The sequence below is a fragment of the Prionailurus viverrinus genome, chromosome C2 (genome assembly GCF_022837055.1).
Source record: "Prionailurus viverrinus isolate Anna chromosome C2, UM_Priviv_1.0, whole genome shotgun sequence".
NCBI classification, from domain to species: Eukaryota; Metazoa; Chordata; class Mammalia; order Carnivora; family Felidae; genus Prionailurus; species Prionailurus viverrinus.
The window spans coordinates 89,161,385-89,177,851 of record NC_062569.1 but is presented as its reverse complement, the minus strand read 5'-3'; the positions used below and the strand labels follow the sequence as shown (position 1 = coordinate 89,177,851).

The following is a 16,467-nucleotide window of genomic DNA, read 5'->3' as shown; positions in this document are numbered from 1 at the left end:
CTTCCAGGGGCGAGAGTGAGGGTACAACCGAGAATTCGTGTTTAATGGGCACAGAGTTTCAGGCTGGGGTAATGAGAAGTTCTGGAAACGGATGATGGTGCTACTTAGACAACTTGGTGCATGAATGTACTTAATGCCACTGAACTATATACATTAAAATGGCTAAAATTCTAAATTTTCTGCAATTAAAAAAACAGCAAAGCCAACCATCTGTCCACGGGGGACTTGGACTCTGCTTCTGGGGTCTGGGCCACACCCTGCCATTTCCCTCTATCAGCTCTGCTCTCAGCCTGCCCGGGCTGGGTTTCTCATTATTAACACGTCCCATCCGAGGGCACTCACCGGGCCGCAGGCTCAGGGCAACCTGCTGGGGCGTCATCTGAATGACATCCGAACTCGTGGGACTGGAGCCCTTGCTGCTGAGAGGCAGGCTTCGCAGGACCCGGGTGCTGCTGGCTGGGCTCTCAAACTCGCCTCCGCAGCCGTTTTTGACCAGGTTTGCCTCCAAGTCACACCGGGAGGTGACTGAGCGCAGGCTGCCGAAGTCCTAGGTGCAGAGACAGAGGAGGAGAGAGCACACGGTGGTCAGGCTGTCTTTCCAGAGCACCTCAGGTGGCAGACCCATCACCATCTCGTGGACCTGAAACCCTCTGCACTCCATTTTTATCGTCTGAAAGCGGTAAAAGTGATAGCATAGACCCCAATATGCCTCACCGAGGATTACAAGAGTTAATTAAAGTACTGGATATGACCGCACTTTGTAAACTGTAAACGCATAATGAAACTGTTTCATTTCACTGTTCCTTTAATGGTCAAAATTCGCCTGAAAAAATGCATGTGTCTACATGATTAGCGGGTGGGGGGGGGGGGGGGAGTAACTGGTCAGTTACACAACTGAAAAATTTTGAAAGATGCTATATAAGTGGACAAGTAGTCATTCAGGCAATGAAGAGTTAACTTTTGAGCCGTCCACTCATCTACTGTGCAGGACCTGTACATTCTGCACAGTCATTCTGTTAGACAACATGGCAACGAACACAGTGCCCTTTGACCCAGCGGTCCACTCCTAGGAATTTATCACAAGAAATTAATCAGAAGGGGAAACTCTATAAGAAGATATATACTGCAGCATTATTTAGAATAGCATGATCTTATAAACCTAAATCCCCAAATGATAAGAAAAACATGGTATATGATCTCCAAACACAGTCATTCAAAACTATGAAGACTAAATCAGAAAATAAAATCATATCTGCATTGGGATTCAAAACTAAAGTTTTTTTTTAATTAAGGATAGTTGAGGCATTAGAGTGACTAAAACTATATTTTATATTATCTTTACTGTTATTTGAATAATAAACAAGAAAGGTACTTTCTTTTCTTTTTTCTTAAAAATTTTTTAATGTTTGTTTATTTTTGAGAGAGAGAGAGAAAGTGTGAGCGGGCAAGGGATAGAAAGAGAAGGGGACACAGAATCCGAAGCAGGCTCCAGGCTCTGAGCTGTCAACACAGAGACCGACGCAGGGCTCGAGCTCATGAACCGTGAGATCATGACCTGAGCTGAAGACAGACGCTTAACTGACTGAGCCACCTAGGCGCCCCGACACTTTCTTTTCTTAAGCTGGATTTAGGAGAAGGTTGTGTATCAGATTGACCCAACCTTATCTGGGCATCAGGAGTTTAGGCCACTCACTTTAAAATGAAATAATATACTCTGTTATAAAATATGGTACTTATATAAGTATTCATCATTTTGCAGTAAGGGGATTTTCAACAGCAAAGTAAACCCAAGATTCTCTCTGAACATCCTTTCACTGATGGATGTAGAAAATAGGGGCGCCTGGGTGGCGCAGTCAGTTAAGCATCCGACTTCAGCCAGGTCACGATCTCGCAGTCCGTGAGTTCGAGCCCCGCGTCAGGCTCTGGGCTGATGGCTCAGAGCCTGGAGCCTGTTTCCGATTCTGTGTCTCCCTCTCTCTCTGCCCCTCCCCCGTTCATGCTCTGTCTCTCTCTGTCCCAAAAATAAATAAAAAATGTTGAAAAAAATTTTTTCAAAAAAAAAAAAAAGAAAAGAAAAACAAAAAAGAAAATAAGATCACCTCCACCAGCTGGCTGAATGCCAGTACTCGATTAGATAATCCTTGTAATAGCTAGAGGAGTTACAATGCTGATCTCTTCCCCTCCCCTCTGTAACATTTTGTCAGAAAGCCTCAGATGATTCAAGTGTCCTGACTGCTGTGTTAAGAGCCAGACTGCTGGGAGAAGCACAGACACTCGGAGGACTCGACGTTTGTTCATCATGGTCCAGGATGCCCCAGGACTAGCCAATGCCTATTAGAGCCTTCACAAGGTTCAAGACCAAGAAGTCAAGAACAATTTGCAGTGTTTTTATATAAGTAAAACCAGATGTGTTGTTCTGGGCCTCTGTGCTTTTGTTGGTGTTTTTTGTTTCATAATTGATTTTTTTTTTTTTTTTTTTTGTATATTGAACCCCTGGGATCTTGCCTGTCAACCTCAGGGCTGGTACTGTAAGTATAAGTGGCTCCAGACACTTGTGGAACAGGTGAGAAAAATAATGATTCCAGCTAAAACTAATTATCCTTGAAATTATACAGGATTTCAAAGCTAGGCTTTCCAAACTGGGTTCCACATGGCCAAGTTCGGCTCTGATGTAGACATTCTAATGAAGCAGTACAAAAGCACAGGGATGGGGGAAGGGAGAGGTCTGCAGTCCTGAGCTGTCTGCAGCAGAGGTCTAATTGGCTGTCCAGAGCTGGAAGGGCTCGGGGGCTCGCCTGCTCAGAGCCTACTTGGCGAGAATTTCTGAACTTCTTGCTGACATACTAGGCCTTGCTGCCAGCTCCTCCAATTCTGACGAGCTGGTCGTGCTTGGCCCAGTTCTGATTGTCAAGGTACACCGTCTTGAGCTGTCCAGGGCAAAACTCTGCCATCAGGTTGGCAATGAAAGCATCTTTGGTGTCCCCAGAGTGACAGGGAGCCCTGACATCCCTCCCATTGGTCTGGAGCAGCTTGCATTCTAAAACAGACCAGGTTACAGAGCCAACGTGCTTCCTGCAGGAGGTGGTTGCATGATTCCTAATCCATAGACTTGGCGATTCATTTCAGCTTGGCCATCGAGATCATGCCCTACAGCCCAGACACCAGCATTAGCAGTGAACTTCACCCAAGCTTCCTAGTCATCCTGCTCAAAAGATTTTTGACAGACACTACCAGTCCTTGATGGAGAACTTGTACAGGGCCACCTGCTGGCCAGGGAAGATGCACCTGCTAGGATCATCAGCCGACTTAATTAGAGTCCAGGTCATCCTTCCTAGACCTGACGGCCACACCCGTGCCAAGTACAGCCTTTTCTGTGTGTCTGGCTTTCCCAACGGTACTCTAGCGGCTCTGAGGCCTCTTTAATCTCTAGGATGTTAGGGGCAACGCTCTCTTCATTCCCCTCACTGGTAGCAGCTTATGTCTCCTTAATAATATTCTTCAAGGTTGTGGTAAACCTTCACTACAATGCACGTGGCTTCCCGGAAGTTTGCTGTGCAGCCAAGGGAGGGCCACTGACCTTTGTATTGTCACCTGGTTGCCAGTATGAGAACTACCAATGACCATATTAAAACCACAACTCGTGGGGCGGCTGGCTGGCTCAGCTGGCGGAGCATGTGACTCTTGATCTAGGGATCGTTGAGTTCAAGCCCCACATTGGACATAGAGCTTACTATAAAAACAAAACAAAACAAAACTCTCAAGGTGACTTCAGTAGTGCCAACCAAGTCAGAAAGGGGACACTACAGAGAGCCCCCTTCTCAGCACACAGCCAGGGACACCCTACAACGGCACCTACACCAAATTTAGACTTAGTCTCAGTGACCTCCACCTCTATCATCAGTTTGTCAACCTTCTCCTATTTCACAAAGTTCAGTGTCTCGTTATTTGGGGCAGGCCCAATGGTTTCACTGATGTGTTCAACAGCCTTTGAGACATCTTTACCTATTATTTGAGCCTTGTCATTGTCTCAGGGCTCTAAGGCCTCAAGGACACCACCTGAGGCACCTCTGAGCTTAGCAGGTCTGAAGCACCTTTTAAGAGTAAGGCAGCTCCCTCAGTGGTGGGACTCCCACAGTAGTTGAAGGTTCATCTGGCACAGTCTTCCGAAAATAGCCAAGACTAATTTCCAGCCATAGGTTCTTGCTGGTCAAGCAAAGGACAGAGTGCTGCAGGCCCAACAGGAGTGCTGACCCCACAAGCCCAGGTGAGTCTCCTCTATTCCTGAACTCCTTTCTAGATAGTTTAATTTTGAATGAAAACAGATGCATATTTAAAGACAAGGACCTAGGGGCGCCTGGGTGGCTCAGTCAGTTAAGCATCCAACTCTTGATTTCTGCTCAGGTCATGATCTCATGGTTCATGGGATCGAGCCCCTGCATTGGTATCCACAATGGCAGAGCAGAGCCTGCTTGGGATTCTCTCTCTCCCTCTCTCTCTGCCCCTCCCTTGCTCATGTGTGCTCTCTCAAAATAAATAAATAATCAAATTAGTTAATTAATTAATTTAAAAAACAAAATAAACACAGGGACCTAAAACCACAGAGATCAGGGGCATACACTGTAGTGGTTATAACCTTCCAGATATGCAAGCATTATAAATAAAAGGAAATGTCTCAATATCTCCATTTTAGGCTTCAATTCTGTGAATGCAGATGCCCCAAACTATAAATCCCTGGAGGAAAGAAAGACTCATGATTGAGAAAAATCTTCCTCACATGAATGACATCCCGCTATCTGATGTGTTAAGAGTCTTCAGATCCCAGAGGCCGGATATTTGGAACCTCTCCAGGTGTCAGAATACAGTGAGTTCCAAGGGGAATGGACTTCAGATGCACCACCTGGTGTCAGCCCCTCCTCTCTACGGGTGAGGAATCAGAGGCCCACATGCCAAAGTTCATGCCAAACTTCACCCAAGAAATTCAAATTCATCCGGCCTCAGCTGCCTGGACCGCAGTGCTCTTTGCATCACCTACCTTCCAACTCAAACAAGGCCATGGCTGAATTCTGCAGCAAGAAACTAACTCTGGGTCCCTGGATTCCATTCCTCTGAATTTAGTACTTTCTTGTTGCCCCCAAAGCAGAGATCTTCCTGCCATCTATCAAACTTGGAGGATAAATATTCTCTCTTATGCAGAAAAACAGGTACGGAAGGAGAGTGGGGACTTCATCTCAACTTGGAAAAATGGAAACTAGTTTCAGGAAGGGCTTCTAATTGGGCACAGCTCAACCGTTGCAGGTGCTCCCGATGCTCGATGCTAAAAAGTTTCACTTCATGGAGGAAGCATCTGTCCATGGTCTCCAGAAACGCATCCATCAACCCTCCAAGGACTCATAAAAGGAAACTGCATTACAGGCAAACTTCCAAAAGAAGCAACAGAATGGGAACAGGAACTTGAAACATCTTTTATGGCTTTTAGTCACTATGCCCGTGATATAAAAAAGAAAACGGAAGTGCTCCAAATTTAGATCCCTTTTAATTTGCTACCACATTGGCCTTTGCAAGTTGTTTTAACTTGCTCTCTTTCGCTCCCTCCATCACCTACTATGTAGAAGATACAGTGAGCTCCACTGTTTGTAACATTGTAACACCTAACTCCCTGAACGTTTGGCTCACCAAAATCTCTCTCCCTGCAGTGAAGGCCTGTGCCTGAGTGCGATCAGGTTCATTCAGGTTCTAGTGATTGTGTCATAGCAGTCATTACATTATCTGCACCCCATCCTGCCTACTCTGGCTGAAGGTTGAAACTCTAAGAAGATGTGGGTGGTGGTTTGGGGGAAAGGGTGGATTTTTGTTTGTCTCTGAAACAGCAGGGGTGGGTGAGCTGAGAAACTTGCAGGCCCTGGGAGAAGAGGAACCCAGGCAGGAAAGACGCAGACAGTCCCAATTTCTGGGATGAAAAGGGAAGAACAAACTTGTGAATGGGCAGAGAGCCTGGGAGAGAAGTGGGCACAGGTGGGGAGCTGACCACCATCTGAGGCTGGCCTCTTCCCTGGGATATGGCAGGGCCAGGCCAGCCCCTCAGAGCCTGAGTGGATGTGGGGGCAGTGAGGGGAGAGGGTAAGCGATCCAAACTGAAATCTGTGCATGAGCAACACCCTCCCACATGTACCCTCTGCCCCAGGGATGGAGAAATCCCTCCGGCAGCTTTCAGGCGGCTCATTTAATTCACTGAACAAATATTTATGAAGCATCCACAATAGGCCAAGATTATTCCTTTCATGACCACAAAGAGATGCTCTCAAAGAATCTATATTTTATTGTGAGCTGGAGTGAATGCTCATTTTTTTTTCTTCATTTCCTCCTAGCTCAAAGGAAAATACAGGCAATGTCTCATTTATGCCCCAGCCACCATAATTTCCCCAGAAGGTCCGCTTGGTCTGTCTTGTTTCCCAGCTTCTAAAAAGTCCCCTTCCTCATTTTCCTGCACCCGGCCCTATTGACCCTTCATTTCTGCCTCTCCATGTCTACCTCCCCGGCAAAGACCCCTCACCCTGGCCCAGGCTTCCCCAGTCTTCTTCCACGTCCATCCCCGTTTCCTCCTATCCAAACACCACAGGCCAGCGGCCTTGCCTCCCTGGTTCTTCTCCTTCTGGCTTCTCAGCAGCCTGCGCTGCCGTGGACACAAGGTGCCTCACTGTCATGCCCAACAGACTCCCCACTTCCCCAGTCCTGTATGCAATCCCCTAGCCTATCTTTGTCTCCACCCGCACAAACTCTGCTCTTTCTATCCTCATAGGGAGCCTGGGTGCTTCAGCCCTGTCCACTTCTCCCAAACCACCGTCCTCCTACAAGCCACACTGGCTTCCCTGCTTCGAGCACATTCTGCTCATGCACAGGGTCTCCCTGGGCACACAGCTAGGTCCGGTCTCCCAGTTCTCACTGCACGTAGGCAAAGTGATGTGACTGGGTCATAGGCAAGAAAGTGTGTGCAGGCTGCCCGGGGCCTCCCAAAGCGCGAGCGCACGCACACACACACACACACACACGCACGCACGCGCGCCATGCCCTGCAAATTCCTCTTCACAGCTAACTGGGTTGTGAAACTTATAATCTTAGATCAGGGGAAATTTTCCACTAAAAAAAAAAAATGACAGACAAAATGGATAATAAGCTGCTGGGGTTTGTTGTGTGTTTCATCCTGTGCAGTACAAAGAGCCCCATAAGTGTTCGTGCTGGTTGAGAAGCAGGGGCCATGGGGGTATCACAAAGTATTAGGGGCAGGGGCTGAGGTGTGCAATGGGAACAGGTGAGGACAGGCAGCCTCCTACACTCCTAGTCTAAGAGTACAAAAAAGCCTGGCAATTCTGGTCTCGAAGCCAGAGGGTGAGTCTGAAGCCACTAGTAAACTACATCAGGAAACAAAGACAAGAGGGATGTCTGGTTGGCATCAGTTGGTTGAGCATCCCACTCTTGATTTCAGTTCAGGTCATGCTCTCACAGTTCGTGAGTTCGAGCCCTGTGTCAGGCTCTGTGCTGATAGCACCTGCTTGGGATTCTCTCTCTCCCTCTCTTTCTCAAAATAAATAAATAAACTTTAAAAATTAAGAAAGCAAGCAAGCAAGCAAGCAAGCAAAGACAAGAGAGCAAAAGAGCCAGGTTGACAAGGCCATTCAGGGGGCACCTGGCTGTCTCAGTCAGTAAAGCATGTGACTCTTGATCTTGGGGTTGTGAGTTCGAGCCCCATGTTGGGCATAGCGATTACTTAAAAATAAAATCTTAAAAAAGGAGAGAGAGAGAGAGAGAGAGAGAGAGAGAGAATGAGGCAACGCAGCAGAACTCTGTAGAGAACCAGAGTGAGGTGCTGAGCAGGAGCTGAACAAGGGCAGACTCAAACTCGATACCTGTGGGAGAATACAGTGAGGGAGGGCAGACTGGGTAGAAGATGTGGAATTAGGTTACAAGGAATGTTAAATGCAGAGTGAGGATCCCCACCCCACCTCAAGTAAAATAAGAAAGCACGGTGAGTTCAAGAGCAGGGGAGTCTTGATGGAATATGTTCTGAGATTAATCTGTGCTGGTGTGCAACGACAAGGCAGGTGGGTGGATCAGAATCCACACAAACACACTGATTAGGGACCTGGCCCTCCCTGGCTGTCCATTAGGCACCAGCCCTCAACGTACATACACATCATACACTCTTGGCCACGCATTACCTCTCTGATGACGTCCCAGGATATATGGTTAAGAAGGCACTCGGCCACACTTACTCTGTCCTGCTAAAGGGCAGAGACTGATCAAAAACTATTCCTGAACTCTCCAAACTCAGCTCCCTGAAATACACTCAGGCCCCAGGGACAGTTCGCCCCAAGAAAATGAGGAGTTCTTCAACCAAGACTGAGGCTCCGCCGAAGCACAGGGAACCAGATGGGCGAGAGAGGGAACCCAAGTGTGGCCTGGGACAGTGACATGTTCCTTGAGATAATGTCATTCACTATCAATATTAGGACATCAGACTCGCGGAGGTACTAGCACAAGAAAAGGAAGAAAACCAAAGTAGACCACTGACCCTGGTTTGAAGATCCCACTGCCTACATTTACTAGAAAATGTCACGACAACAGAAGCAGTTTGCTGGATAATACTCATTCTGTTAATCAGCAGTCCCATTCACAAACCCTCTCGCGGCCTGATCTCATTCTACACTCCCAGTTATGCTGGAGGGTGGGAGCTGTCACCTTCGTTTTACATATCAAGAAACTGGGAGGAAATATGGCAAAACTGAGATTTAAACTTTGGTTTTCTAACGACATGTTGTTTAAGCCCACCTCTTTTATCCAATAGGAATTTCTGCCAGATTCTTGGCTGAATCTGGAGAGGCCAAGATGAGTAAGACATAGTTTAGATTTTCAAGAAGATGATTTAGTCAGTAACCGGCCTGAAAACAAGTTAATAACAATAAAAGGTTATAAGTGCTACCAATGAAGTACAGAATATGGGGAGACAAAGAGGTGGTCATGGCCTGCACGTGCAGATAATCAATAGCAGTCCAGTGAAAGCCTTCAGCCAGTATTTATTGAGCAACTACTGTGTGCCAGGTTAACGCTCTGGGTACTGGGGATCCAGCAGTGCAGAAAACAGATAAAACCCCTGCCCCAACATTCGGGAAGAGAGAGATAACATTTCCTTGCCAAATGGCGTGGATGGACTGAGGGATGGATAGGTGGACAGATGTGTCTGGGAAAACCATGAAAGTCTTCATAGAGGAGATGAGTCTTGAACTGATTCTTGAAAACGGGGGAAGACAAATGTTGGTCAGGAAAAGGGCAGAAGCACAGGAGCACGCACAGGAAAAACCATGAGGGTATTCATCAGGCAGGGCTCTCTAGGGATCTTTGGGTAGTTCCCTCTGACCAAAGTGCTGGGGGCAGGCAAGTGATGATGGTGGGGAGACAGGTGGGGGCCAAGGAACTTGGATTTGTCATGCAAGTCATAGGGTACCAGTGAAAGGTTTTAAAGAAATTTCATAATAAACACACCACAATTAAGCACAAACACAATGAAGGTTCATACATTGAGAAGATTTCTTGGGATAAATTTATTGGGATTGGAATCACTTATTTAGTAATCTTACTCTCTACTAAAAAAAAACTCGAGAGGTCACACTTGAGAGGCCGAGTGGCCTCGAGGAAAGAGCTTGGACTCAGAAATCCAAGAAGGCAGACTGAAACTCAGCTTTGGCACAATGCGTAGTCTTGAAAAAGTCACTTCACCTCTCTGAGCCTTCAATTTTCATCAATAAAATGGTTGTTATTCCCACCTACCTGACAGAGCTGTTGTGAGGGCCGGAGATGCCATGTAAAAGGTGTGCAGTATCTAGCGGGGCTCCCCACATGGCCATCTGTAGCCATCGAAGAGGAAACCAATCCCTAGGCTCTGAGGCTGCATCGTGGTGAAGAAGCATGGCCTCCCAGGAGCCCTCTCTTGTCCTCCTGACAGGCCCCACGCACTGAATTGCAGACACTTAGCCAGTGCGAGATAGCAAGTCTTAGCTTCTTCAAAAAATAACCTTAACAGGGTGCTTGTGCAAAGAGGGTTCGTGCCCTGTGCTTCTGACAATAGTTTTGACAAGTGATCCAGAAATGTCCTTCAAGAAAGGAATTTTAGAAATTGATCATTTGCTGATGAGCGCACCAAGCTCTGGTATTTGCATCGCTTTGTGAAAGCAGTATGCCTAACATCTTTCTGAACTTATAACCCTTCTTACAGGGTGGGAAGAAACAGCAACCATTATTTTTAACTATTCCATAAAGGCTGACTCATAATACTCATCCTCAGACGAGCCCCATGAAGATGACTGGCCTCCACCAACATGCCACCCACCCCTGCAGGTTCTGAACTGTCACAAAACAACTCACTTCACATGCTCACATCTCTTACCAAAGAGCAGAAAACCATACGAGGGTCATAACTGGCTTCCCCACAAGGGGAAGGAAGGCCCTGTTTTCCTAAAATAGGGTGAAAACACTCAACACGATCTGAAGACCCATGTTATAAATGCCCTAGAAAAAAAAAAAGAGGAAGACGCAGTCTGCAGAATTTTCTGCACAGTCAACTTGGCGAGCTGTGGGGTAGCCTGCCCCTTCTTCCCCACCCCCACCCCGGCCACATACCTCTTTGAAGCACCAGGCACATTTCGGGTGGATTAACAGACATTCTTCACAGGAGGTGGCACTTCCACTAGTGCATATGTTAAGACCTTCAAAGAAAGATAAAGATGCACCAATTAGTTCCAGGCCATAAACCTGATTGACGAGGCTTTTGTATGGGGTGGGGGGAGGGGTCACTTCCTTTTTTAACAGGGAGCCTGGGTAAGGCTGAAGGGTACAGGCCCCAGTGCTAATCGCAGGTTAAGGCTCATTGGCCGCACCCTAAACGCTGTGACAGTTTTTGAAGCGCTCACCGAGCGTGCCCACTAGCGTGAGCAACTCCCATTACTTCTGCTGGATCCCCGTGGATTTCCAGCCCCATCACACAGGAGGGCCTCCCTCACCGAAGGCCTCACTACACTCAGTCCACCCAAAATGACAGAAATTGTACGATAAAAGGAAAGAAAAAAGAAGAGGGGCGCCTGGCTGGCTCGGTGGGAAGCGCTTCTAACTCTTGATCTCAGGGCTGTAAGTTGGAGCCTCATGTTGACCGGAGAGAGGACTTAAAAATAAAATCCTTATTAAAAAGAAAAAAGAGGGGGCGCCTGGGTGGCGCAGTTGGTTAAGCGTCCGACTTCAGCCAGGTCACGATCTCGCGGTCCGTGAGTTCGAGCCCTGCGTCGGGCTCTGGGCTGATGGCTCAGAGCCTGGAGCCTGTTTCCGATTCTGTGTCTCCCTCTCTCTCTGCCCCTCCCCCGTTCATGCTCTGTCTCTCTCTGTCCCAAAAATAAATAAACGTTGAAAAAAAATTTAAAAAAAAAAAAAAAAAGAAAAGAAAAAAGAGGGGCACCTGGGTGGCTCAGTCAGTTAAGCATCTGACTCTTGGCTTCAGCTCAGGTCATGATTTCATGATTCACGAGTTCGAGCCTTACATCCGGCTCTGCGCTGGCAGTGGGGAGCCTGCTTAGGATTCTCTCTCTCCCTCTCTTTCTCTGCTCTTCCCCCACTCACTCTTACTCTCTCTCTGAAATTAATTAATTAATGGGTTAAGATAAAATCCATTAATTCAGTATACCTACTAGTAGGTCAAATAAGAAAAACCATATCATCACCTCACTGGGTAATAAAAAGGCATTTGACCAAATTCAAAACCCATCCTGATTTAAAAAAAAAAAAATCAGAAACTAAGATTAGAAGGAGATTTCTTTATCATCGTAAAGCTTACTTATTTCAAACCAAGACCAGTCCCTTCTCTCCCATTAATCTGGGGAGGGGTTTCCTGAGGGGGGTGCTAAACTGCAGTGGTGAAGTTAAATTCACTGCCCCCTCAACTCCCTACCCCACACCTGCACCCACCCTTCTTCAACCTTGCGAACCTTGAAACTTATCATTCTTTTCTTTTCCTTCTTCTCAGAAACATCAAGGACACAGTTCTTTTGACCGAGAGGAGAGGATGTTGGTATTTCTCTGAATGAACATGGCTCTCTGTTCAGCCCTCATAGCACTAAGGACCCACTAGTCTCTTCTGGTCATTGCCCTGAATTTCAAGAAGAGAGAATGTCCACTGAACTGATGGAAAAAAGAGAAACCCAGGGCCACCAGCCCTAGAAAGAAGGGTCCAAACTGTAAGGGGAAAAACAGCCGGAAAAGATTAAAAGGGAGAGTGGAGGGGGAAAATATAGGGAACTCCATGAAATACCATAAAAACAACTATTGTAAGACCTCTTGAAACCCTAGCATTTCCCCAATTTGCTAGTTTTAACTCCCTGCTTCTCCTTTGCCACTAGCAGTAAAACAACAGAAATCGACACAGGGAGCTGCACTTAGTCACCACGAGGGACACTAAAGGGAACAAATACCATCTGGGATTAGAATGGCCACCGGGGTGGAAGGGAGGAGACCCTAGCAGGACCAGAGATGCTGGGAAGAAAGGAGGAAGGGCTTTGGAGGCCCCGAGAGAGTAAAGTCAGATGCTTTCCCCCAGCTTGATGCAGCACTCTGGGCTCCTGGGCACCACCAGCCGCCTTGCTGAGCCCCTGCCACACCCACAGAGCTGGGGGACTCCAATCTCACTGCCAGGCCTGCAACAGGACCTCCTGGGTGCAAGCCCTGGACTCAGAACACATTTCGCTGGAGAAACAAGCTGGGATAGCATGCATAACCTCATTTCAGCAGAAGAGCCCTTCCCAGGTCCAAACACTAACCAAGAAGGTCTTTGAATCCAGCCCACTGGGAATTCGGGCCTGCCTGCCTCCTGCTTGCACTGACAAGTTCCTTTCTCATTTTAAAGCGAATCCACTCACTTGATGATGTTTAAATAGGCTTAAAAAAAATATGTAGGCAGGAAGAGTTTCAAAATGCCAGTTCCACTTTGTGGTCAAATCTCCTTACGTGTCAGAAACTCAAATGGGGGTGGAGGGATCAAATCCAGAATGAAAGTGACTTTCCCCCTGCTCTCCTTATCAAGTACAAATTCAGGCCCTTGAGGCACCTGGGGTGGCTCAGCCGGTTAAGAGGTGACTCTTGATTTCGGCTCAGGTCATGATCTCATGGTTCATGGGTTCATGGTTCATATGGCTCTGTCAGAGCACGAGGCCTGCTTGGGATCCTCTGTGTCCCTATCTCTGCCCCTCCCCCTCTCTCAAAAAGAAATAAATGTTAAAAAATTAACAAAAAAATTCAGGTCCTTGTGGCACACCATCTCCTTTGACACCCAAAATCATTTCCATAAAATCATGGGAGTTGCAGACCCTCAGAGCTAGAACTGTTTTATTTATTTTTTTTTTAATTTTTTTTTTCAACGTTTATTTATTTTTGGGACAGAGAGACAGAGCATGAACGGGGGAAGGGCAGAGAGAGAGGGAGACACAGAATCGGAAACAGGCTCCAGGCTCTGAGCCATCAGCCCAGAGCCCGACGCGGGGCTCGAACTCACGGACCGCGAGATCGTGACCTGGCTGAAGTTGGACGCTTAACCGACTGCGCCACCCAGGCGCCCCTAGAGCTAGAACTGTTTTAAAATGAGCTGGCCAAGTCAGCTCATTTTAGAGATGAAAACATGAGAAAACAGGAGTCAGTGACTTGAAACAAGGAGCCCCGTCTGCCAGAAAGAGGTCAGAAGGGGTGCTGGTTAGCAAGTGCCCAAATCGGGGATCTGCCTGGCAATCCCTGACCCAGCCCAGGCTCAGGGCAGTGTGACCAGTGAGCTCTGGGATCTCCTTGAGGAGATCTATAACAGGCTCTCAATCAGAAAGGAATTTGAGGTCAGCTGTCTTATTCGTGTCTCTGCTTAGATGCACAGAAATTCACAAAGACTACTTTCTAAATACCAGGGCCTCATTCATCACTGAGCTTTAGGAACTTGGGTGGAGGGTCTTGAGCTCAAGGCAATAAGGCTCCTCAGTGCGGACCCAGACAGACTGGGCTCTGGTCTTCTGTTTTGTCAGCCTACAAGAGCTTGGAGGTAATACTGAAGAGGCTCAAAGGATGGGACAGACATCTGCTATGAAAACATACTGAACAACTGTAAAATACGTGTTGTCCTGATTTCCTAATTAATTCTATTATTACATATTGACAAGCAACAGTAAAGTAGTTGTGCTGCACTCGAAATGATTCCTCTAAAATTAGGCTCCTGGGACAAATTCAAATTCAAGAAAGCCTGCACGAAGCATGTACTAAATGCCAAGCTCTGCACTAGGGGATGCTAGAAATACAGAGATGAATGCGCCTTGCTCCCCGGGAGCTCAGTGTACCGGGTAACAGGGACCAGACAGGCACTCCAGGAACCAAAAGCATAGGTTGTGTGCTGACACCCACCACAGCACCAGAGCTCTTCCCTTGGCATTTCTCCTCTCTCCACCTATTAATATTTCAGAGTTTCGAGTTGGCTGGATGAGTCACTCGGCACCAACAGCATTTTGAAAGGACGGAAGCAATGAATAAAAAGCTAAACAGCTAGAGTTCCCAAATGTCAGAGTGTCGTGTCTAGGTCATGGAAATAGGAACTAGTGGCCCAGACGATGGCCACATCTTTTCTTGGTTTGCACTGTGACTATTTCCAGTCCAACTGCAACTGCCTGCAGCCCTTAACACCCCCGAAGCTGGGGTTTAGTGCAAACCATAATCTAAAAATATGCTCTCCTTCCGAAACTCATTGACTCACCCCTCTCTTTCATCAATCATATCCAGGCAGCTACCACGTCCGGTCGATCATTCCTTCAAGATGCATGAAATGTTGCTTTTAATCCAGCCCTTCCTGCCTGCCCTCTCTGGCCCCACAATGCCCAAGCCAGGCCCTCTGCACTGAGTCTAGATTCCTGCAGTGGCTTCCTGCCAGCCTCCCTCCATGCAGTCTCTCCCCATCTCTGTCCACCCCACATGTCCAAGGTCAGACAACACCTGCTACAGCACACATCCAGCAGGTGGAATTTCCTGATCCAAAACATTCAGTGGGTTAACAGAAATGAGTACCGAGCTAGAATAACCCTATACTGGCAGGGAGAGAGGGGACATGACACTATTCAGCTAGGAGAGTGGGAAAAGCATGGTGAGTATGTAGGGTGTGTTCTCACCCTAGAAAGCACATTAACAGTAACAGATCGTAACATTCAGAATGGTTCATGTGTGTGTCATCTTCATGATTCAAGCGAGAAGCGGGATTTCTCATGATCCTAAATTACATTTTAGTCACTGTTGTCAAGACAACAGAAAATAAAGACATTTCATTATTGTTGTTTTCTTTGTTAAAAAGTGGCAACAATGGAGTGCCTCTCCTCATATCCTGAACCACGCCCCCCATACTTCTCACACAATAAATGAAATGTTTCTGGTACAAAATCTAGCAACTAGTCGTTGGTCCAAAGATGTTACCATGAACTGTAAATATATGCCTCAGGAAGGCCAGTTCCCATCTTAGACTACCTTTCTGAACATCACACATCTGCAGAACACCCCGCTTGACAGATATGACTTGTATTTTTAAACAAATTCATATATTTGCATATAATATGCAGTTTTAAAAAAGAATGTGCATGCTCCCTATATACTGATACAAACCTTACCTCGATATATTAAGTTGCAAATAAAAGGCAAGACATACAACAGTGTGTATAGTGCTTTCAACACACATAGGGGAGGAATATTTGCTTTTTAATTTTTTTAAGTTTATGTATCCATTTTGAGAGAGAGAGAGAGAGAGTGAGAGAGCAAGGGAGGGGCAGCAAGAGAGAGAGACAGAGAATCCCAAGCAGCACTGTCAGGGCAGAGCCTGATGTAAGGCTTGAACTCACAAACCACAAGATCATGACCTGAGTCAAAATCAAGAGCCGGAGGCTTAACCTACTCAGTCAACCAAGTGCCCCAGGGGAGGGATATCTGTAATATACGTGTAGAAAACACCCTGAATACATAAGAAACCTAACAGGGGTAATGTGTGAGGGAAGGGGTCAGGGCAAGATGCTAGACTGATGGGCACTGAGAATGGAAAACAGATTTCTCACTGTACAATTGTTATACTATAAAAAAAAAAATCATACGACTATACTACCTATTCAAATAATTTTTAAAAAGGCAATTGATTACCTCTATGGCCTTCTCCAAAAACCATAACTCCAGCCTAATCATGAGGAAAAACATCAGACAATCTACAAAATATCTCCTCAAAACTGTCAAAGTCATCAGGGTGCCTGGGTGGCTCAGTGGCTGAGTGTCCGACCTCAGCTCAAGTCATGATCTCACCACATGGGAGTTTCAGCCCTGCATCAGGCTCTGTGCTGACAGCTCAGAGCCTGGAGCCTGCTTTAGATTCTGTCTTTTCCTCTC

The 16,467-nt window shown here is 46.8% G+C and overlaps 1 protein-coding gene across 1 annotated transcript in view; it reads right to left on the bottom strand.

Moving 5' to 3' along the window:
- ITGB5 (integrin subunit beta 5) overlaps positions 1-16,467 on the bottom strand; it is a 124,171-nt gene that overhangs the window by 101,591 nt on the left and 6,113 nt on the right. The window contains exons 2-3 of the mRNA XM_047875115.1: positions 10,669-10,754; positions 343-547 (exon numbers count right to left, since the gene is read on the bottom strand). Coding sequence (XP_047731071.1) covers positions 343-547; positions 10,669-10,754 — 291 coding nt within the window. The remainder of the gene's footprint in view (positions 1-342; positions 548-10,668; positions 10,755-16,467) is intronic.